General features: G+C 49.6%; 1 protein-coding gene across 1 annotated transcript in view; it reads left to right on the top strand.

The window, feature by feature from the left end:
• The first annotated feature begins 3963 nt into the window (after positions 1-3963).
• Positions 3964-24723, top strand: part of CYTH2 (cytohesin 2) — a 31477-nt gene continuing 10717 nt past the window's right edge. The window contains exons 1-5 of the mRNA XM_029585463.1: positions 3964-4222; positions 16483-16630; positions 22831-22897; positions 23230-23348; positions 23984-24064. Of these exons, the coding sequence (XP_029441323.1) occupies positions 4204-4222; positions 16483-16630; positions 22831-22897; positions 23230-23348; positions 23984-24064 (434 nt within the window). The 5' untranslated portion in view covers positions 3964-4203. The remainder of the gene's footprint in view (positions 4223-16482; positions 16631-22830; positions 22898-23229; positions 23349-23983; positions 24065-24723) is intronic.

Below are 24723 nucleotides of genomic sequence, written 5' to 3'. Positions count from 1 at the left end.
GTTAGAGATGGGCCGATAGTTAGATGGATCAGATGGCTCGAGGTTAGGTTTTTTTTAGGGTTGGTTTGACTATGGCCTGTTTCAGGGAGTCCAGGACTTTACCTAGAGAGAGTGAGCAGTTGATTATCTTGGCGAGGGGTTTGGCAATTGTGTTCGGGATTGATACGAGGTTAATTTAGTGGGAATTGTGTCGGAAGGGTGAGAAGAAGGGTTTCGTTTCTCTAGGATGGTTTCAATTCAGATGAGGAGGGTGAGGTCAAGAGAGTCGAAGATAGCGTTTGGGTTTTTAGGGAGGGAGTACGTGTGGGGGAGGATGAGGGGAAGCGTAGAAGGATTTTAGCAAATTTATCATTGAAGACGTGGGCGAGTTCGTCACATTTGACTTGGAATCCTCATCTGGGATTGGTGGGGGATGATGTTTTTGTGAGATCAGCTACATATGAAAATAGGGCTTTAGCATTGTACTGGAAATTGTGTATTTTGGGGGGTGCAATATCCCAAAGGGTGGCAGACGAGCCTCGTCTGCTTGCAAAAAAACCGAGGGGGGCTTAAACATGATAAACCCTGTGCTGTTTGTGCCATTATGTACGTTTTATTCAGCTTGAAACACTGTCTGCGTTTTGGGCTCTGTCCGTGGCAGCGCATCCTATCTAGATGGGTCACGCCATGAGCAGAAGGCTATAGGATAGCGCCCATCAAGAGGACAAGGCCACCGCCCGCCCCACGTTCAAGCTCTCATAAGATACATAGCAGCCCGGCATATCTTAGTAGATGAAGTGACCTCCCTGTTTAGGAGAGAGCTGTGTGATCTACGATGACCTTTGCCTTGCCACAGTGCCCTTGAGAGTATTACAATGAAATTCTCCTAAGGATACCACCGCCTGTGTGGGACTTCCTATGGCGACGCGGCGGTCCGTGCTTAACATGAGGCTGAGGGTTAATTCTACCTGTGCCACACAGAAGCAATCAGTGGGCACCTGGTTGTGAGCTGCCCTTTCAGTAATGCAGGGTGGGCAGAGGCCATAAAACATTTAGGTATCCCCTCATGTACTGGGTATCCGGATAGGATCCATGGCATCAATGAGCTCACACTCTGGTGGCTGATCACCACAGTTATAAAGGGCAAAATAGGGCTGGCTCGGTGTGCATTAGGTATTAAGGAAAATTCACACCCTGGTTAAAGAAGTGGTGTCCTCAGTCTGGGAAATCAGGGACAGAGAAAAAGAGCGGTACAGCCCCCGAATCTGGAGAGCATTACCTAGATCTTAAAGGAACACATGCCATGTAATGATGATTTCAGACTGCTTTATATGTGTTCTTGTAAATAATCTAAGTATGTTGTTTGTTTTATAAATAAATGAGAATTACCTGCTATTCCAGTACTGAGACCCTCAGACTCACCTCTGCCAATGCACCTCACTCCTGCCCTGCAGCACCTCCTGCTACTCCAGTACTGAGACCCCCACACACAGCTCTGCCAATGCACCTCACTCCTGCCCTGCAGCACCCCCTGCTATTCCAGAACTGAGATCTGCCCAAACACACAGCTCTACCAGTGCACCTCACTCCTGCCCTGCAGCACCTCCTGCTACTCCAGTACTGAGATCCTCACACACAGCTCTGCCAATGCACCTCACTCCTGCCCTGCAGCACCTCCTGCTACTCCAGTACTGAGACCCTCACACACAGCTCTACCAGTGCACCTCACTCCTGCCCTGCAGCACCTCCTGCTACTCCAGTACTGAGATCCTCACACACAGCTCTACCAGTGCACCTCACTCCTGCCCTGCAGCACCTCCTGCTACTCCAGTACTGAGACCCCCACACACAGCTCTGCCAATGCACCTCACTCCTGCCCTGCAGCACCTCCTGCTATTCCAGTACTGAGACCCCCACACACAGCTCTGCCAATGCACCTCACTCCTGCCCTGCAGCACCCCCTGCTATTCCAGCAGAGACCTCCTACACATGCTCCAAAACACTAGGTAATGTTGAGCTCCTATAATCTCAGGGATGTACATGTCTTTTAGTGGAAAAATGGCAAAAGTAAATGATAGCCAAGAACAGCCTCTGCCTGGGTTCTCAGCACATGCTCCCCACTGCCTATCTAACCACTGAGAGGAGACACTGACATGTGGTGGCCCATTGCTCGAGAAACATCAGCAAATGACCTATGCTAGCCACATCCACAGGGACAGCTTTAGTGACTGAGACTACAAAACCCAATCCAACTTGGAAAAGAGTCAAGCAAATCTGTGCAAAGCTTCATTAAGACCCTGCTCATCCAGAGAGCCTGAGATGATAGACACAAGTGATATTTACTGAGAAACCAGCATCTCTGAATTTCCACCAGTCTCCCTCCGGCATTTCCAGCCCCCCGCGCTCTCTGCGTTTTGCCGGAGTCTCCCTCTGGCGTTTCCAGCCCCCGCGCTCTCTGCGTTTTTCCGGAATCTCCCTCCGGCGTTTCCACCTCCGCGCTCTCTGCGTTTTGCCGGAATCTCCCTCCGGCGTTCCACCTCCGCGCTCTCTGCGTTTTGCCGGAGTCTCCCTCCGGCGTTTCCAGCTCCCGCACTCTCTGAGTTTTGCCGGAGTCTCCCTCCGGCATTTCCAGCCCCCGCGCTCTCTGCGTTTTGCCGGAATCTCCCGCCGGCGTTTCCAGCCTCCGCCCCTCTCTGCGTTTTGCCGGAATCTCCCTCCGGCGTTTCCACCTCCGCGCTCTCTGCGTTTTGCCGGAGTCTCCCGCCGGCATTTCCAGCTCCCGCACTCTCTGAGTTTTGCCGGAATCTCCCTCCGGTGTTTCCAGCCTCCGCGCTCTCTACGTTTTGCAGGAATCTCCCTCCGGTATTTCCAGGCTCCGCGCTCTCTGCGTTTTGCCGGAGTCTCCCTCCGGGATTTCCAGCTCCCATGCTCTCTGCGTTTTGCCGGCATCTCCCTCCGGTATTCCAGCCTCCGCGCTCTCTGCGTTTTGCCGGAATCTCCCTCTGGTATTTCCAGCTCTCGCGCTCTCTGCGTTTTGGAGGAATCTCCTCTGGTATTTCGAGTCCCCGCGCTCTCTGCGTTTTGCCGGAATCTCCCCTCTGGTATTTTCAGCTCCCGCGCTCTCTGCGTTTTTGCCGGAATCTCCCTCTGGTATTTTCAGCTCTCGCGCTCTCTGCGTTTTGGAGGAATCTCCCTCTGGTATTTTCAGCTCCCGCGCTCTCTGAGTTTTGCCGGAATCTCCCTCTGGTATTTTCAGCTCTCCCGCTCTCTGCGTTTTGGAGGAATCTCCCTCTGGTATTTCGAGCCCCGGCGCTCTCTGCGTTTAACCGGAATCTCCCGCTGGTATTTTTAGTCCCCACGCTCTCTGCGTTTTGCCGGAATCTCCCTCTGGTATTTCCAGCCCCCGCGCTCTCTGCGTTTTGCCGTAATCTCCCTCTGGTATTTTCAGTCCCGGCGCTCTCTGCATTTTGCCGGAATCTCTCTCTGGTATTTTTAGTCCCTACACTGTGTTTTGCGTGATTCTCCCGCTATTTTCAGCCCTTGCACTCTGTATGTAGAGGCGGCCTTTCCCCATATTGTCCAACTCCCCTGTAAACTCAGTTCTTTTGCATGAAGGCCCTGCGCACTGCTGGCTCCTGTTAGCTCTCCAGGGCAAAGGACACCGTAATCACTTGAAAGAAAGCGAGCAGCAGCGTGCAAATCCCAGGGAAAAGAACACTTCCCACTTTGGGCCCGTCTCCCAGACGACGTCCAGACTCCAGACGCCCTAGGGAAGATGAAACTCTCCGCCGTCGGACCCACCTCCCTCCCTCCGCCATTGGCTTTCACCATACGCTGCCTCTCCACCATTGGCTCCCCTCAGTCCCATTGTCTCCCAACATTCCATCCCCAGGAGTCATCTCCAACGCCACGCCCCCTTTCGTCCGCGGCCGCCTCCACATAGGTGACGCAGAGCGTGACCCGCTTCAGAGACCCCGCCCGTCCAGGCTCCCGATTGGCTGCGGTGCGGCCGGCCAGGGAAAGCAAGCCGACGGGACGCGAGGGCGCGCGCGGGCCCTGACGCCGCGGGGAGAGCTGCGCTCGCGCCGGCCCGCCCACGCTGATTGGCGGAGGGAGGATAGGGGGGAGTTCCCCCTCCACTAGCTCGTTCCGGTCTTGGGGGGGCTGCAACGGTGTTTGCGCGAGGCAGAGCAGATTCTGGAACCGCACCCCGGGCTCGTGGCCATGGAGGATACCATGTATGGTAAGAGGGAGCAGGGAGGGGGAGAGGGAAGGGGGGGGGCAATACCATGAATTCAAGGCGGGGGCGGGACAGGAGGAGAGAGAGGGCTGTACCATAAATTCAGGTGGAAGGGGGAAAGAGAGGGTGCAGGTGGGCGGGGCTGTACCATAAATATTGGGGGGCGGTAGAGAGAAGGTGAAGGAGGAAGTAGGAGGGTAGAATTATCATGGGGAGAAAGTGGGCAGTATCATTATATGGGGGAGGAAGTGGGGCCAGTATTTTATTACATTACATTACATGGGGTGGGGGCAGTATCATTATTATATAGGGGATGGAGGTAGAAGAGGTACATTACCATTATTATAGGGCTGGTCCTCAAGAGCCACAATAGACTGGTTTTCAGGCTATCCACAATGAATATGTGTGAGAGAGGTTTGCATACAATGGAGGTAGTGCATGCAGATCTATCTCACGCATGTTCATTTTGGATATCCTGAAAACCTGGTCTGTTTGTGGCTCTGGAAGACTGGAGTTGCCACCCCTGCATTATTACATGAGGGGTGGGGGAAGAAGAGCGGCAGTACCATCATTTCGTGAGGAATGGGAGAAGAGCGGCAGTACCATCATTTCGTGAGGAATGGGAGAAGAAGAGCGGCAGTACCATCATTACGTGAGGAATGGGAAGAAGAGCGGCAGTACCATCATTACGTGAGGGATGGGAGAAGAAGAGCGGCAGTACCATCATTACGTGAGGGATGGGAGAAGAAGAGCGGCAGTACCATCATTTCGTGAGGAATGGGAGAAGACGAGCGGCAGTACCATCATTTCGTGAGGAATGGGAGAAGACGAGCGGCAGTACCATCATTACGTGAGGGATGGGAGAAGACGAGCGGCAGTACCATCATTACGTGAGGGATGGGAGAAGAAGAGCGGCAGTACCATCATTACGTGAGGAATGGGAGAAGAAGAGCGGCAGTACCATCATTACGTGAGGGATGGGAGAAGAAGAGAGGCAGTACCATCAAACCCACACTTGATCCCTCAGACCCTGCCAACTACCGTCCTATCTCAAACCTTCCTCTTCTAACAAAAATATTAGAAAAGTCAGTCAATCGTCAACTAACCAATTTCCTTGACGAAAACAACATACTATCGCAATCACAATATGGATTCCGTAGACATCACAGTACCGAGACCCTACTTGTCTCACTGTCTGACTACATCCTTAAAAGCCTCGACAAAGGTCTTTCACACATCCTGATCCTCCTTGACATTTCCTCCGCATCTGATACGGTCAACCACAAAATACTAATAAAACGCCTTACTGACATTGGCATCACTCATACAGCCCTCCAATGGTTCCAATCTTACCTACAGGACCGACAATACAGCGTTCAAATAGGCAACCACACATCCAAACCTATCCCTCTATCCCAAGGTGTTCCACAAGGCTCCTCCCTCTCCTCCACCTTGTTCAACATCTATTTCCTTCCCCTATGTAACCTACTATCCAACCTCGGCCTTCCACACTTCATCTATGCAGATGATGTGCAAATTCTCATACCTATGCACAACACACTCCTCAAAGCCACTGAAACTTGGAAATCCACCTTACCTCTCATTAACACTCTCCTGACAAACAATTCCCTTGCTCTTAACACAGCCAAAACAGAGCTTCTCCACATTGCTCCTCAAAACATTACCCCACCCCTTCTATCAAACACCCCCCTCTCCTCCACAGCCTATAACCAACAGGTACGCAGCCTCGGCATTACCATTGACAACCATTTCACCCTCAAAAAATTAATCAATAATACAATCAAAGCCTGTTATTTCAAGCTTAATCTACTTAAAAAACTGAAACCCCTATTACACCTCAATGACTTCCGCACTATTCTACAAGCCTTCATTCTATCCAAAATTGACTACTGCAATGCGCTTCTCCTTGGACTACCCAAAAACACGCTGCAACCACTCCAACTTCTCCAAAACGCTGCTGCCCGGATCTTAACCAACACCCACAAGCGCGACCACATCACCCCGGTTCTACAACACCTTCACTGGCTCCCAGTGAGGAATGGGGAAGCAGAGAGGCAGTACCATCATTACATGAGGGATGGGGAGAAGAAGAGAGGCAGTACCATCATTACATGAGGGATGGGGAGAAGAAGAGAGGCAGTACCATCATTACATGAGGGATGGGGAAGAAGAGAGGCAGTACCATCATTACATGAGGGATGGGGAAGTAGAGAGGCAGTACCAGTATTACATGAGGGATGGGGGGAAGTAGAGAGGCAGTACCAGTATTACATGAGGGATGGGGAGAAGTAGAGAGGCAGTACCATTATTACATGAGGGATGGGGAGAAGTAGAGAGGCAGTACCATTATTACATGAGGGATGGGGAGAAGTAGAGAGGCAGTACCTTATTACATGAGGGATGGGGAGAAGTAGAGAGGCAGTACCTTATTACATGAGGGATGGGGAGAAGTAGAGAGGCAGTACCATCATTACATGAGGGATGGGGAGAAGTAGAGAGGCAGTACCATCATTACATGAGGGATGGGGAGAAGTAGAGAGGCAGTACCATCATTACATGAGGGATGGGGAAGTAGAGAGGCAGTACATTATTACATGAGGGATGGGGAGAAGTAGAGAGGCAGTACCATTATTACATGAGGGATGGGGAGAAGTAGAGAGGCAGTACCAGTATTACATGAGGGATGGGGAGAAGTAGAGAGGCAGTACCAGTATTACATGAGGGATGGGGGGAAGTAGAGAGGCAGTACCAGTATTACATGAGGGATGGGGAGAAGTAGAGAGGCAGTACCATTATTACATGAGGGATGGGGAGAAGTAGAGAGGCAGTACCATTATTACATGAGGGATGGGGAGAAGTAGAGAGGCAGTACCATTATTACATGAGGGATGGGGAGAAGTAGAGAGGCAATACATTATTACATGAGGGATGGGGAGAAGTAGAGAGGGCAGTACCATTATTACATGAGGGATGGGGAGAAGTAGAGAGGCAGTACCATTATTACATGAGGGATGGGGAGAAGTAGAGAGGCAGTACCATTATTACATGAGGGATGGGGAGAAGTAGAGAGGCAGTACCTTATTACATGAGGGATGGGGAGAAGTAGAGAGGCAGTACCATTATTACATGAGGGATGGGGAGAAGTAGAGAGGCAGTACATTATTACATGAGGGATGGGGAGAAGTAGAGAGGCAGTACCATTATTACATGAGGGATGGGGAGAAGTAGAGGCAGTACCATTATTACATGAGGGATGGGGAGAAGTAGAGAGTCAGTACCTTATTACATGAGGGATGGGGAGAAGTAGAGAGGCAGTACCATTATTACATGAGGGATGGGGAGAAGTAGAGAGGCAGTACATTATTACATGAGGGATGGGGAGAAGTAGAGAGGCAGTACCATTATTACATGAGGGATGGGGAGAAGTAGAGAGGCAGTACCATTATTACATGAGGGATTGGGGAGGAAGTGGGGGATAATGCGATTATTACATGGAGAGAAGGGGGGCACTGCCATTATTATATTGAGAAGAGGGGAAGAAGAGGTGTAGCAAAGGTGTGAGATGAAGGACAGTACCATGAATATGTGGCGTTTGGCTGCCAGCGGTCTTCATGTGTGAGACTTAGGCTGCTGCTCTCCTTTCCAGGTTCCTCTGGAAGTTGTTGATCGTTCTTTGGTTTTGCTGTTGGGTGGTTCTGTGAGGTGGAAATGAACCAGGCTGTATTTTGGGGGCTGGACAATAGAAATTCTTGCTTTGCATAACATCTGAGTGCTTTTTGGCTTCCTTTGGTCTCTAAACTGGATCCAAAACCCAAACTTGAGTGCTCTTCTGAGTTGCTTAGTGTGGTAGCAGCATCAAATAAGAGGCAACATCACAATAAAGCAACTAGTTATAATATACAGTAAATAATACAGAAATAAAACAAAAGTTATGTGAACTGTTGTCAGCAGAGGATGTGGTTAGTGCAGTTAGTGTAGCTGTGTTTAAAAAAGGATTGGATAAGTTCTTGGAGGAGAAGTCCATTACCTGCTAATAATTAAGTTGACTTAAATAGCCACTGCTATTACTAGCAACAGTAGCATGGAATAGACTTACGGGCCGATTCAGTAAAAGTCGCGGGCGAGCGCACAGGCCACTCTCCTGTGCACGCGATTCAGTATTTAAATGAGGGCCTGCAGTAAAAAGAGGCGCTAGGGACACTAGCGCGTCCCTAGCGCCTTATTTTGACAGGAGCGGCGACTGTCAGCGAGTTTGACAGCCGACGCTCAATTTTGCCGGCGTTGGTTCTTAAACCCGCTGACAGCCACAGGTTCGGAAACCGGACGCCGGCAAAATTGAGCGTCCGGTTTTTGAGCCACGGCCGATTTAAAAAAAAATTTTTTTTAATTATTTTTTACTTTGTGACCTCCGACTTAATATCGCCATGATATTAAGTCGGAGGGTGTACAGAAAAGCGCACAGAAAAGCAGTTTTTACTGCTTTTCTGTGCACTTTCCCGGTGCCGGCAGAAATTAATGCCTACCTTTGTGTAGTTGCTAATTTCTGAAAGTAAAATGTGCGGCTTGGCTGCACTTTTCACTTAGTGAATCGTGCGGGAATAACTAATAGCGCCCGCAACATGCATTTGCATGTTGCGGGCGCTATTAGCTTCGGGGGGGGGGGGGGTTGGATGCGCGTTTTCGATGCGCTATTACCCCTTACTGAATAAGGGGTAAAGCTAGCGCGTCCAAACGCAGGTTAACAGTGCGCTCCGCCGGAGCTCACTGTACTGTATCGGCCTGTTAGTTTTTGGGTACTTGCCAGGTTCTTGTAGCCTGGAGTGGCCACTGTTGGAAACAGGATGCTGTGCTTGATGGACCCTTGGTCTGACCCATATTCTTCGTTCTATGTAATGCTCACAAGCTCTCTTATTTGTACTATGTTCTTCGTTCCATGTAATGCTCTTAGGCAAGTTTATTGTTTCACTGTAAACCGGTTTGATTTGCATCCAATGCAAGAAGATCGGTATATAAAAAACCAAAAATAATAATAAATAATGTTCTTATGTTTTTAGGCTATGTCGAAGGCCCGTGTAAGAGCCCACTTAACCAGATAGAAGGGCCTTCATGCCTTTCCTGATGAAGCATAGATACTCACCCGATGCACTGCCCTTGCAGGCCAACCTGAACTGAACTCAGAATTCCCTGGCAACCTTTTTAGTAGAGATGCAGCGTGGAGAATTTCAGCAAAACCAGTTCACTGCTTCTCCCCTTCTGATATACAGAACAGACTGACTTGGCTCCCACAAAGTACAGATGGCCGTTGCCATAGCCCAGTGAGCCTGGGCTCGAGGGCAGGAAGCCCCCCAGCTGCCATGAGTTAAATCAAGTCATTGGGTGCTCCTTGTTTAAAAAAAAAAAATCCCATCTGATAGGGCCACCTCTCCCCTGACGTTAGCACTCCCAATCCTGCCAGGCAGGATAAATATTTCCTTTCCTTTGTGCTCTGCACAGGGCTGGGAAGGAACCAAGTGACTAGTTTTCATGAGACCGAGTCGTACTGATGCCCCATCAAGGCCATGCTTTTGTGTAAGCTACAGTGCTCATGAGGCTAATGTGACAACAGACTTCAGAAATTGACGGGTCCTTTGTGATTGGCTCACTTTTTTGCAGGATGTGGCAAGGATGATGAATTTGTAGGTACCCCTACCCCATCCCACAAGCCCAGATTCATATTCCTGCACCCGCAAGGGCAGCGTGGGGGTGTGGCGGGGTTGTGTGTGTGTGTGTGTGTGTGTTGCATTTTATGCTTGTATGAAGAAGAGGGAGCGAGTTTTCCCCATGGCCCCGAGTCGCGTTGCATCGCTAGTGACAAGGGGCCCCTGTCACGGTGGCTCCTGCTAGGACAGCTGTGTAATCTCTGCCTTCAGGAGCCGGAGAAAACTAGAAAGTCTGCATTTAGAAGCACGACGGCAGATGCTCATACGGCCTGTCCAATCTACCCATCTCGACAATCCCTTTGTGCTTTTTCCTATATTTGTATTTATTTTCATTTATAAACCACCCATTCCAAAACCCTGGGTGATGTACAACAAAACATACCTAATTCAAACATCTCCTTAAAAAAGGCAGCTGGAAACTGACATAATACAAGAGAGACCGAAAAGTCACAGATTTTGTGAGACCACTTCAGCCTTCCAAGGCTTTCTGCTTTCTTGAATTTGGATGCTGTCCTTGTCTCCACCATCTCCGCTGAGAGGCCCGTTCCATGCATCCACCCCCCTCTCTGTAAAAGAATACCCCCTTTCATCCTCATCCCATGACCCCTCGTTGCAGAGCCTCCTTTCTATTGATAGCATTCATGGCTTCTCCGTTATATCTCCCTATCCCACCTTTTCTCTAGGGCAGAGCTTTCCAAACTGTGTGTCGGGACACGTTAGTGTGTTGCCTGCAGTGTGCAGGTGTGTCGCGCATGCCCGGTCAACTCTGATGTGAGTTTGGGCTTTTTTTTTTCTAGAGATTCACTTTTTTTTTTCGGTTTATGGGTTGCTTATTATTGGGTGATTTTTGCTGTCAATCGCATTTTTTTGGGGGGCTTGGTGGGTGGAACGAGCCCAGCCATCCTTGCATTGGCTGCTGCTGCCGATGAGGCCTGGCCATGAGGAGTGCTGACTGCAAGCAGCAGTGTCTGGTGATCATGGAAGGGAGTGAAGCACTTAACTGGCAACAATCAAAAAGACGAGGTACATGAGTGTGGGGGCCAGACATGTGCTGGGGGGAGAGAGATGAGTGAGTGGGGGGCAAACGTGCTGGGGGGACAGACATGTGCTTGAGGGGGAGAGATATGAGTGTGTGGGGGCCAGACATGTGCTGGGGGGAGGAGAGAGATGAGTGTGTGGGAGACCGACAATTTGTTTTATTATTGTTTCTCATAAATTATAACAATAACATGAATCTTGGAATATATATTTTTAATATAAATTTAAGGTTTTCATGAGATAGGTTGTGTCGTGAAACATTTTATTTATGTATATATTTAAGGAAACATACATAAATTGTCAAAATATGTTTCGTTCGTTTAACCTTTAACCTCTGGTTTACTAGTAGACTGAATTACCGTGTCGTGAAATTATGTTTGTCTAAAAAGTGTGTCACCAACATGAAAAGTTTGGAAAGCTCTGCTCTAGGGTATGCATGATTACATCTTTAAGTTTCTCCCCATGTTTTATAATGAAGACCACTGATCATTTTAGTAGCCCCCCTCTGGACCGGCTCCATCCTGTTTATACTCTAGAACTGTACACAGTATTCCAAGTGAAGTCTAATTATGTAAGAGCAATATTACCTCCTTTTTTTTTTCTGCTAACCATTCATTTCCCTGTGCACCCAAGCATCTTCCTGGCTTTTGTCATTGCTTTTTCCACACGCCTTAAGATTTTATCCCTATACTGTACCTCTCCTTTGGTTTTTTTTGGGGGTTTTTTTTTTTTTTTTTTGCAGCCCAAATGCATGGTTCTGCATTTCTTAGCTTTAAATCTTAGCTACTAGTCTCTGGACCATTCCTCAAATTTCGCTACATCCCTCCTCATATTTTCCATACTTTCCTGGGTGTCTACCCTGGTGCAGAATTTGGTATTATCTGCAAAAAGACAAACCTTTCCTGATAGTCTCTCTGGAATGTCGCTTACAAAAATGTTGAAAAGAATCAGTCCCAGGACTAATCCCTGTGGCACACGGCTAGTAATGGGGAACTCCATTTTCTACTATCTCTTGTCGCCTTCCGGTCAACCGGTTTCTAACCCAGTCGGTCACTGTAGGGCCCATGCCAAGAGTGCCCAGTTTCAGAACCTAAGAATTTGCCATACTGGATCAGACCAAGGGCCCATCGAGCCCAGTACCCAACAGTGGCCAATCTAGGTCACAAGTACCTGGTAAGATCTTATTCAGAAAATAGTTCCCATGCTAATATCGCGCAGTGAGACGTAGTGGCTATTTCTTAGGTCTGCTTGGTTAATAATAGTTTATTGACGTCTCCTCCAGGAACTTGGTCCAACTTCTTTATAAGTTGCCTATGCGTTACTGTGTCGGAATTTTTGCTGAAATCCAAGTACACTACATCTAGCCCTCTCCCCAATCCAATTCTTTGGTCACCCAGTCACAGAAATTAATCAGATTTGTCTGTTAAGACCTACCTCTGGTAAAACCATGCTGCCTCAGATCTTGTAATTCACTGTCCTCTTTTTTTTTTTTTTGTTTAGCAGCGATTCCATTCATTCACTAACCACAGAAGTCAGACTAACCAGCCGTAATTCCCAGCCTTCTCTTTTTGTGAAGAGGAACCATATCTGCTTGTCTCCAGTCTTGTAATTATTGTTCCCGCCCTCCTGTGGTGGGACAAAATCTGTGTGCATGGGAAGTTTACACACCCTATGGTCTCTCTGTGTGTGAATTTATGGTACAATATTGCCAAGCACGTGATCTAAAGATATCTCTTTATGTGCAGTCTAAGAGTCAAAGGTCCTTTTGCTTACTCGGTCTCATCATTACAAATAAATTATCTCCACCTCTGTAATGCCAAAAAGCTGATATTCCTGTACATACCCAGTTCAATTCAGACTCCTGGGTTTTGCATTCCTGCCAGCAGATGGAGACAGAGAAAGCTTCACTGACACTGTACATAACCCAGTGTATCGCCTGCAGTCCCTCAGTATTCCTCTGTCTCCAGCAGATGTAAAGGTGTAAAACCTTCAGTCTAGAGTAGATTTAAAAGAAAAAGGAAGAAGAAGAGAGTCCTCCCAGGAGATTGTTAGGTCCTGGAGGGGCCATCCATCCTGGTTGAGGCGGGTGAGTTAGGGGGTTGGTGTCCCTTCTTAAGCTCATACCCAGATAGTGTGGGAGTAGAGATATCTGGTGGTCCTTTTCCCCTGGAGCCTGAGAACCCTGCGGAAATCTCTGCAGGGTACCTGGAGATTCTAGGGTTTAGGAGAACCTGGCAAGTACCATGGTAGTGATGGCAGCAGTCTTACGAAAGGAAGGGGGTGTTGGTGCATCCATATCTGGACGGCTGGTTCATTCGTGTGAAATCAGAAGTCCTCTGTTGGCAGTTGGTTGCTCTTGAAGTCTTTTGGTTGGGGGTGAATCCAACGAAGAGCCATCTCATTCCCTCTCAGGCACTAGAGTATCAGCACATTGGAGGGAAGAGTGTTCTCACGGAAGAGAGGTTGCTGAAGTTCCAGGGTCAAACTTTCAATACCTAAGGTCTGGAACTATTTTCAGATCCTAGGTACAGGTCCTAGGTTCAATGGCATCAACATTGCATATTTGGCCTTTTCAGAGGGCTCTTCTGTCCCGCTGGAATCTGTTATTAGAGGAGTTCCATCTCCCCCCTTCTGCTCGAGGGGGAAGGCAGAGATAGTTTTTTGTGGTTCCTTATTCGGACCAATCTGGAGCCTGGTGTGGAATTAGAGGTTCCAGAAAGGGTGATACCACTACTGCTAGCATTTCCGGTTGGGGAATAGTATATTGGGATAAGAACATAAGAAAATGCCATACTGGGTCAGACCAAGGGTCCATCAAGCCCAGCATCCTGTTTCCAACAGAGGCCAATCCAGGCCACAAGAACCTGGCAAGTACCCAAAAACAGTTGGAGTAGGGCTAATGGTCAAAGAAAGAGGTTTCTTGGTCTTTCTGCCTTGGTTACGGGGGCCTATTAGACTTTTTTTTTTTTTTTAATATTCCACTTTTCACACTTTTTTTTCAGCACTTCAAAGCAGATTACATTCAGGTACTGTAGATATTTTCCTATCCCCAGAGGGCTGGCAATGGAGGGTAAAATCACTTGCCCAAGGTCACACGGAGCGACAGTGGGACTAGAACCCTGGTGTCCTGGCTTATAGCCCGCTGCTTTAACCACTAGGCTACTCCTGGCAGGGAAGAACCAAGAGTCGGGTGGTGGCTCAGGAGGCCCAAGAGTTGATTATCTGGGCACAACAGCACTTTGAGAGAATAGCAGCGTCTCACATGACTGGAGTGGACAATGTTTGGGTGGATTTTTCTCAGTCAAAATTAGACCCCCGGGGAGTGGGAGCTGTCGGAGGCAGTTACGAGTCTCATCCATAAGACATGAGGTATCCCCATATGGACTTAATGGCGACCAAGTGAAACGCCAAGGCAGAGAACACGGGGCAGAAGGAATTGATGCTTTTGTTCTACCATGGCCTCGAGGCAGTCTTCTTTGTGTCTTTCCTCCATGGCCACTGGTGAGAAAGGTGTTGCGGCAGATAGAGATGCATCCAGGCTTACATCATTCTGGTGATGACCACATTAACGATGGATCGCAGATATGGTCAATAGGGCCCGTTGAGGTTCGGCCATCTGCCGAATCTTCTCCGCCAGGGCCCTGTAACTTCAGATCAGGCGGCTCACTTCTGTCTTGCGGCCGGGCTTTTGAGAGGAGCCTGCTGAGGCGGAAGGGGTATTCCAAAGCAGTTTTTACTCCCTTATTGCAGGCCAGGCAACCTTCCATGTCTTTGTGGGCCAGGTGGCCTTCCACATCCTTGGTGTATGTGAGAGTTTGGTCTTCGAGGCCTGGGGTGTAGTGAACGGAGTGCAGCCTATTCGGGCTATGGTATCTCATATTTTGGCTATTCTTCAGGAGAGTTTCATCAAGGGTCTGGCCTTTTAACTCTCTGAGAGTCCAGGGACTGGCCTTGGGTTTTCTCTGGGTTAAGATGCAGGGATATGTTCTGTCCACACATCCAGATGTCATATGGTTTTTTTGAGGGGCTAAGAATTTGCGACCTTCAGGGCAAAAGTTTTGTCCATCGTAGCATCTTAATCTGGTGCAGAGAGGGATATGTGCGGCTCTATTTGAACTTCTAAGGAGGACAACTTTAAAGTCTTGACTCTCAAGGTGTTTATTTATTGATGGCTATTTGTTCAGATAGGAGATTTTCAGAGCTCCAGACTTTGTCGTGTCGAGATCTCGTTCTGCTGATTTCGGATTAGGTGGTATTGTTACGCACTGTGCCTTCCTTTCTGCCAAAGATGGATTCGGCGTTCCATCTTAGTCAGACAGTGGATCTCCCGGCCTTTCTGGATTTTGATTCCTCCACATGTCAAGCGAGAGAACTTAGGCTCTTGGATGTAGTGCGTGCTTTGAAGAGGTATCTGTAAATCACTAATGATTTTCGTAGATCGGATCATCTTTTTGTTCTGTGGAGGGATCCAAAGAAGGGGTGTAAGTCTTCTAGGGCTACATTTGCTTGGTGGCTTAAGGAGCCGTTTGGATTGACTGATATAACTAAGGGTCATCCTGTGCCTGAGAGCTTAAGAGCTGACTTGATGCGTCCTCAGGCAATCTCTAAAGCCAAATCACAACAGGTGTGTCTGCAGGAGATTTGGAGGCAGTGACTTGGAAGTCGCTGCACACTTTCACCAGACATTTTCATTTGGATGTTGGGGCTCCGGCTTCCATGTGCTTGGGTGAGTGTTCTGCGAGTGGGACTCTCCAAGTCCCAGTCTGTTAAGGGGAGCTTAGGTGCATCCCAGGAGTCTGTATTGGAAAGGAAAATTGGTTCTTACCTGCTAATTTTAGTTCCTGTAGTACCACAGATCAGTTCAGAGCCCTACCCATTACCCACTGGAGGAGTCCACTCGTACTGGTATTTAATGTATAATGTAGAGTTGTTGGAGGTTTTCAATGCTGTTTACTTGCGCTAATTTTTGGGGGGAGCGAGTTTTTAATTTTGTTGCAACCTCTCTTCCTCATGCTTTCTGGGAGAGTTTGTATTTAAGGTTCTTAATGTTATAGTCATCTCGGCTTGGGTACAGGTCATACTGAGGGATTGCAGGTGACACCTGGGTTATGTACAGTGTCCGTGAAACTTCCTATGTCTCCATCTGCTGGCGGGGAGGCAAAAACCCAGGAGTCTGGACTGATCTGTGGTATTAAAGGAACGAACATTAGCAGGTAAGAACCCATTTTCCTTTTGGCAGTGTACATCTTCTGTCACACAGACTGTGTAATTCTGGGAATGGCTAGGCCACTCTGAGGTCCCAGAAAGGAGATGGCGAGGAAGAGTTTTAATTATGGGGTAACCTCACATAGGGGAAATATTGACTTCTTAATCTGTGCACCTGACTGTGGAACGTGAGGAAGTGCGCCACTAGTTGGATGGGTTTCCCAGGTAGTCTGACCAGGTGGCTGTACTTTTCCCAGCTCCCCTTTTCCAACTCTTCCTTTCCCCCCTGCCATGTCTCAGTGCCCCCGGACCTCACCCCAGAGGAGCGCATCGAGCTGGAGAACATTCGGCGCAGGAAGCAAGAGCTGCTGGTGGAGATTCAGAGGCTGCGGGATGAGCTGAGCGATGCCATGAGCGAGGTGGAGGGGCTGGAGGCCAATGAGGGCAGGTGAGGGTGCCTTTTTCCAATGGGGAGGGAAGGAAGTGCTTTTTCCCCTTAGGCACTCTGTCTCCAATCTTCCTTCAGGCTAAACCTGGCTGTGTCACAGCAAAAAAAAAATGGGAGGGCAGGGCACCAGTATATAAATCTCCGCTGAGCTCCTGAGCTTTGCTGTCTGGGGCCACTCCTTTGATGGGGCTGATGTACACCACCTTCTGTGATTGGAGATCACCTGGCGGAGATGAGCAAAGGCAGCAAGGGGGAATCCGAGGAGACCCTGGGGAGCAGTGGGTGTTGAAAAGGCCTGGCATAAAAAAAAAAACAAAAAGGGAGGAGTAGGATGCTGGTATTCCATTTAGCAGGAGAAAGAAGAGAGGATTTGACGCTACAGCACAGAGGGCTGAAATGGGAAGGGTGGAGAAGGTTGCTGAAAATGCCAGGAATTTCCTAGCGTGTAGCCAGATGGACTCAGGACCAATGGGTTGTGCTCCCCTGCCTGCAGATGGAGACGGAGTCAGATTTCAAAGCTGAAGTCACCCTAGATACACCCCATTTAGTTACCTCAGCCCTTCAGTATTTCTCCATCTTCAGCAGATGGTGGATGTACCTCTCCCTGTGGGGATTGCTGTACTTTTTGGAAGGAGAAATTCTACATTTAAATTGGAGAATAAGATTGAGCCCCGCTCTCCTGCAGTGATACCTAAAAGGTCCCTCCCCTAGTTGAGAATTCCTGAGGCGATTTCCGAGATCCCTCAGAGGTGTGCCTTGGTCCCATAGCCGGTTCCCAGCCTGGACTTTGCTGCTTAAGCAGCTGAAAGGTAGCGGGTGCAGGAAGCTGAGCACAGCGGCGACAGCCAAAGCCCTCTCCTCCCCGCAGCTGGACACAGTCTCTGTACTCAGCCGGTAAGCGCTAAGCCTAGGTAAGTTTAAAAAAAAAAGAGAGAGAGATTTATCTCCTGATTCAGAGACATTTGGAGGGGTTTCGGTAAGACTTCATCCAGTCTCCTTGCTCAGCGTGCAAGGAGTTATTCCTGATCCCGTTGGGGTAAGGAGAAGTGGGCTTCTGAATGGGTTGAGTGCCCCCCCCCCCCCCCCCAGTGGGCTAGGTCCTGCTTTAGGCTTGGTCTGCACACCCCATGGTAGGTCGCGGTGGCGCCATCTTGCATACTTCTTTGTGTGTGCCGTATTGCCCTCCATAGAACGTCGGTATGCGCAATGTGCATAACATCGCGTGCGTACATACGCGCACAACCTACTAAGCGCTGATTACAGGTAAAGCCAGGCGCACGTGCTGTGCGTGCGCCTCGCCACGTCCCACCTAGGTGCCTGAAATCTGTGCGCATAACATTTTAAGCGCGAGCCGACAGCACACAGTTACCGCCATCAATGGCTCCGGCAGCCAAGAAACATAAGCACCTTTCTCTCTGCGCTGCTTGTCATATTAGGGCGTCACAGTCTGACCTGGATTCTAACTTATGTCAAAACTGTGAGGAAGTCCAGGGAGAGTTGGCCTGGGATCTGAGTACCCTTGTGACTGGATCATCCATGGGAGAAGGAAATTCAGCAGCACCTACCCCAGTTATTCCTGGGTTAGGCATGGACCCGGCTGCCTTCTCTTGGTTGGAATTCTTTCAAGGCCTTCAAACCTTCGTACAGACGCAGTCTGCTACCTCACTTGCCCCTGTCCGGACAGAACCTCAGCCGGTAAGCCCTCCCTCTCCCAGTCTTATCGGCAGAGGCGAGGCATGCCTCTCCTCACCAAAGGTATCCCTGGCAGGGACCTGGATGGCACGACAAAGAGGAGGATACAGATTCCTTGAAAGATGGGGAAATTCCTCTTGGTTTAGAACCGTATCGGACCATGTTACGGTTTATCCATAGCGAAGAATTGCTGGCCCTGGTTTCCCAGACCCTGAAGATGCTGGGAGTTCCTGGGGTGGACTCTATGACAGAACCAAAGAAGAATCCCATTCTGATTTCCCTACGGAAAGTCTCTTGCTACTTTCCAGTATTGGAAGCCATCCAGGAGTTGATTGATCTGGAATGAGATGCCCCAGAAGCAAGTTTTAAAGGGGGACGGGCGTTAGGAGCTCTATACCCACTCAATCCAGCAGTGAGAGAACGTTTGCGTTTCCCTTAAGTGGATGCCATGTTCTGTGCCGTTTCTAAGCGAACAACTATCCCAGTGGAGGGAGGAGCGACCTTAAAGGATGAGCACGATAGACAGATGGAATCCGTCCTTAAACAGGCCTTTGATGCAGTAGCGATGACCTTACAGATTGCTTCTTGTTATGCCCTGATAGCTCGTTTGTGCCTACTCCTCTCTCAGGAGGTGGATGACTCGGGTGAATTCCAGAGCGGTTATGGAACCCGCTGTCGCCTTTTTAGCTGACGTGAGCTCGGATCTAGTCCGTATTTCGGCCAGAGGAATGGCCTCAGTAGTAGTGGCCAGAAGACAGCTATGGCTGCGGAATTGGTTAGCAGATGCAACCTCCATGGCAAATCTTTAAAGGATCACTCCTTTTCAGAAGCGACTCGGAAAAGCTGGCTGGTAAATGGGGTGAATCTCCAGTTCCCCGGCTACCAGAAGATAAGAGAAAGCAGTTACAGTGCTCCTCGCCTATGAGGGGTCGATCTAGAGGCTCCCAATGCTTTCGCCCCTACAGAAACTCGACATTTCAGAGGTGGCCCTTTGGGTAGTCTCAGTCCTTTTGTAATCGACAGCCCAAGAGAGGGGCAGGTTCAGGTTTGTCCCAAACCTCCCAATGAAATTTTGCAAACCCACTGTCGGAACGAGGAGATAGGAAGTCGACTGTCCCTCTTCTATCAGAGGTGGGTCGATCACTTCGGACAAATAGGTACTGGAGGTCATATGAGAAAGATATGCGCTGGAATTTCACAGCACTCCTCAGGACATATTAATGATGTCTCCTTGCCACTCCCAGCATAAGAAGCAGGCAGTGGAAACTACTCTTTTAAGGCTCCTCAGGATGAGGGCTATAATCCCAGTAACTGCGCCCCAGGAAAATATGGGGCATTATTCCATCTATTTCATTGTACTCAAGAAGGAAGGTTCTTTTCGCTCCATCCTGGACCTCAAGAGCGTCAACAGACATCTACGAGTGAATCATTTCCACATGGAAACCCTACACTCCGTGATAATGGCCATACAATCGGGAGAGTTCTTAACCTCCCTGGACCTATCCGAGGCCTACCTACATATTCCAATCGTCAAGAACACCAATGTTTCCTACGCTTTGCGGTACTGGGTCGCCATTATCAGTTCCAGGCACTGCCCTTTGGCCTAGCCACCGCCCCCAGAACATTCTCCAAGATTATGGTGGTCATAGCGACAGCATTGAGAAAAAAGGGAATCCTGGTGCACCCGTACTTGGACGTCTGGTTGATCCAGGCCAAGTCTGTGGAAGAGAATCTCCGGGTGACCAACAGAGTGACTTTCTTGCTTCAGGAACTCAGTTGGGTTGTAAACCTGGACAAAAGCAATCTCAAGCCCTCCCAGTCCTTGGACTATCTGGGAGTCCGGTTCGACAGCAAGCAGGGCAAGATCTTCCTTCCGACCACGCGGATAAGGAAGTGGATGTCCCAAGTGTGTCAGTTGATCAGCACAATACGCCCGACTGTGTGGAGCTATCTCCAGGTTCTCGGTTTGATGGCGGCGAGGGCACACATGCAACCACTTCAACGCTCTCTACTGTCATTTTGGAACCCGCAGTCTCAAGACTATTCGATTTGCCTCCACTTACCGATGGGAGTATGCTCTCGGCTCCAGTGGTGGCTGCAGGAAGCTCATCTGAGCAGGGGTGTACCCCTGTCCTCTCTGAACTGGCTGGTCCTCGCAACAGACGCGAGCCTCCAGGGCAATGGAGCTCACTGTCAGAAAGTGATGGCTCAGGGACATTGGACCGGGGAAGAGGCCCTGTGGAACATCAACCACCTGGAAGCCTGGGCAGTCAGATTGGCATGTCTACAATTCACCCACAAACTCCAGGGTCAAGTGGTCTGTGTAATGTCGGACAATGCAACAATGGTAGCCTACATCAATGGCCAGGTGAACCAAGAGTCAGCAAGTGTCGCAGGAGATAGATCTCCTTATGGAATGGGTGGAAATACATCTACAGATGATCTCAGTCTCCCACATCGCAGGAAAAGACAATATCAGAGCAGACTTTCTAAGCAGGGAGAGTCTGGATCCAGGAGAGTGGGCATTATCAGTCAAAGCCTTTCAGCTGATAGTAGATCGCTGGGGTCTCCCATCCATTGACCTGCTGGCTGCATCTCGCAATGCGAAGGTTCCCCGATTATTCAGTTGCAGAAGAGATCAGTGGTCTATAGGGATCTATGCTGTCATTCAGACCTGGCCAGAAGAAAAATTGCTATTCGGCTTCTCTCCGTGGCCCCTGCTGGGCAGGGTCATTCACAGCATCGAGCACCACAGGAGATTATTCCTACTAGTAGCTCCAGATTGGCCCAGGTGTCCATGGTATGTGGACATACGGAGACTCCTGGTGGAGACCCCCCCCCCCGTGCCTCCCACCGCACAGAGACCTGCTACAGCAGGGGCCGGTCCTTCACAAGGATTCAACTCTATTCTGTCTTACAGTCTGGCCCTTGAAAGGGCTCGCCTGATGAAGCGAGGATATTCGGCAGCAGTAATTGCCACCTTGCTCCACCGTGGAAGTTCTCTACGTCCCTAGCTTGTGTGCAGGTCTGAAGAGTATTTGAGGCCTGGTGCGAGGAACGCAGTGTCCCCCCTCAGGCAGTCAAAATCCCACTAATTCTGGGATTTTTGCAGGACGGCTTGAATAAAGGTTTGACTCTTAACTCCCTGAAGGTCCAGGTAGCAGCTGTCTCTTGTTTCAGGGGCGAGGTGAACGGAACCCGCCTGTCTGCTCTGCCGAACGTGGCCTGTTTTCTGAAAGGAGTGAAGCACCTCTGGCCACCCTTAAGGTGGCCGGTTCCCTTATGGGAGCTTAATCTAGTATTAAAATTTTTGGCAGGGTCCTCCTTTCGGCCAATGTGCAGTCTTTCCTTGCATTTATTAACCTTGAAAACGGTGTTCCTGGTGGCTCTATGCTCGGCACGTCTCTTCTCTGAACTGCAGGCATTGTCGTGTCTGGAACCGTTCCTCAGGATGACTCCAGGAGCGTTGCAGCTTTGTACCGTTCCATCCTTCTTACCCAAGGTAGTCTCGGAGTTTCATTTGAATCTGTCCATTTCTTTGCCATCCCTAGATAAGCACAAGGACACCATTTGAATGTCAGTAGACTTTTGGTGCGATATCTGGAAGTTTCAGAAGTGGTCCGAAAGACAAGATCGCCTGTTTGTCCTCCACGGTGGAAGGAAGCAGGGTGAACCAGCTTCGTGGGCTACCATAGCTCGCTGGATTAAGGAGGTGATCATGGGAGCCTGTGTGGAGGCAGGAAAGCCATTACCTTTTCAGGTTAAAGCTCATTCCACTAGGCGGTCTCATGGGCGGAAGTTGGACTGCTGTCTCCTGTCGCTATCTGCCGGGCGGCGACGTGATCCTCCTCGCACACCTTCTCCAGTTTCTATCACCTGGATGTTCAGGCCCGGGAGAACGCAGCCTTTGCAAGGGCGGTGTTAACCGGACCATGGGCAGCCTCCCACCACGATAGGGAGCAGCTTTTGTACATCCCATTGGTCCTGAGTCCATCTGGCTACACACTAGGAAATGGAGAAATTACTTACCTGATAATTTCATTTTCCTTAGTGTAGACAGATGGACTTAGCATCCCTCCCACGGCTGCCCAAGAACAATGCCAAGGAATTGCCCGTGAAATGAATATCGATTCCAAGAGATGACTGGTAAGCCTTCATCCAGTCCCTAGATCAGGGCATCTGTAATCTTACTGGGGTTCAGTGTTTGTTTGGTTGAGTACAGTTACGGTTATCCATTTTTTTTTCAATAGTATGCCCACGGTGGCGTTTGAAGAGAATACTGAAGGGCTGAGATCACTGCAGGGATGTATGTAGGGTGACGTCAACTTTGAAACCTGACTCCGTCTCCATCTGCTGGCAGGGGAGCATTTCCCATTGGTCCCGAGTCCATCTGTCTACACTAAGGAAAACAAAATTATCAGGTAAGTAATTTCTCCAGTTGTGATGTTGGGGTGGGTGGTGCGGCTTAATGTTTTCTCACCTTTTTGTTTCTTTTCCCTCACCTATAGCAAAACCTTGCAGAGAAACCGGAAAATTGGCATGGGGAGGAAGAAATTCAATATGGACCCAAAGAAGGTAGGCCGAGTTCTCCCTAAATCTCTCTCTGGGTTTTGTAAGGGCCTGTGCCCGTGCTGACGTGTTTGTCCAGCCAGCGAAACAGGGCCCATCACTTCCTCCCCTGCGTGGGCAGGAGAAGCCCGGAGTGTCCTTTCACACATTGCCTCTGCTAGCTCTGCACGTGCTCTCTGATTTTCGAATGGGTTTTGCGCTGCTGCTTGGTTTTTTGTTTTTTTTGGGGGGGGGGGGGGGTTTCTGCGCACGATCCACATGTGAGCGGCGTTTCTTTCTCATCATGCCCCTCCCCCCACCCACCCAACAGCTGATCGCTTTTGTTCTTGTTCTGGCAGGGGATTCTCTTCCTGGTGGAGAATGAGCTGGTGAGGTTCACGCCAGAGGAGATTGCTCGCTTCCTCTACAAGGGCGAGGGGCTGAACAAGACCGCCATTGGGGACTATCTGGGAGAGAGGTAATGAGGGGAAAAGAAGAACCCTGCACCCAGCTGAGATGCTCCTGTCCTGGGCTCCCTGATTCTGCTAGTGGCAAAATCTGGCACTGTAGTTAAAATTCTGTGTGTTTTGGCAGTTCTAGTGCTTCAGACACTTGCACAGCATCACACTGTCCTCCTCTCTAGGCTGGTTTACTCCCAGCATTCAGTGTAGAGACAGCAAGGTTGATATTAATAAGTAACTCTAATACTATGGTGCCTGTTTCTCCACAAAGGAGCAGGAGCACAATAAGAGCCAGAACAAAGGAATAGGCGGACACGGGCTGCATTTTACATTTTGGAGGGAGGTGGGAGGAAAAGAGAGCAAGCGGCAAAGACCAGCTCGTGGGGGAAGGAGATGCTCCCAGTGTAGCTGGATTCATCCGACAGTGCGTTGCGCCCTTCTTGGACAGCTGCTGCCGCCGCCACCTCTCCTACCCCAGTTGTCTCGTGTCAAACATTTACCCAGTCCGGCTGCAGCGTGCTCCGTGGCCAGCCCGGTGGGAGCGAGACATCCCTTGGTGCTTTTTCTCAGGTCGTATCGTGCTGCCCTTCCCCCTTCCCGCCTTTTGCTGCAAAATGATCCTGTTGTAAACGAGTCCTATCTCCTCTCCCAGGGAGGACTTTAACATCTCTGTCCTGCACGCCTTTGTAGACCTGCACGAATTCACGGACCTCAACCTGGTGCAGGCCCTGCGGTGAGTAGTGTGCATGGGGTTGGGGGAGCGTTTCTTTGCTCTGTGGTGACATAAACAAAGCGGAGAGGAAGGAAGGAATTGGGCAGTCTGTCCCAACAGAAAGGGTGGCCAGACCCTTGTTCATGAAATATTCCATTCCCCATAAGTACCCAGATCAGTCCAGACTCCTGGGTTTTGCCTCCCCTCCAGCAGATGGAGACAGAGTTTTACTGACACTGTACATAACCTGGTGTGCCACCTGCAGTCCCTCAGTATTTCTGTCTCCAGCAGATGGAAGGTGGTGCAAATCCTGCTGTCTAAAGAGAATTAAAAAAAAAATAGAGGTGGCTTGTTAGCTCTCCCTGAAGGTCAGTAGGTCCTGGTGGGGCCATCCCTTCAGGTGGAGGAGCTCCCGTGTGGGAGGGGTTGGATACCCCTGGGTATGCCCGGTGCCTTTATCTGCTGAAGGGGGACTAGTTCCCTCTCCCCCGTGCCTCAAGTGGACAGTGGGAGCCTGAAGCAGCAAATATAAAGTTTTACGAGTAGAATCCATCAGTTGCCTATGTCTGTTGGAGGGCCATAGTGCCAGTTGAGGAAAGAGGTTTAGGAAGGTATTCCATTCATTTTGTGGTCCCAAAGAAGGACGGCACCTTTTGTCCAATTCTGGATTTAAAGAAGGT

The sequence above is a fragment of the Rhinatrema bivittatum genome, chromosome 19, assembly GCF_901001135.1.
Source record: "Rhinatrema bivittatum chromosome 19, aRhiBiv1.1, whole genome shotgun sequence".
NCBI classification, from domain to species: domain Eukaryota; kingdom Metazoa; phylum Chordata; class Amphibia; order Gymnophiona; family Rhinatrematidae; genus Rhinatrema; species Rhinatrema bivittatum.
Note: the sequence above shows the minus strand (reverse complement) of the source record. Positions and strands in the feature narration are given on the sequence as shown.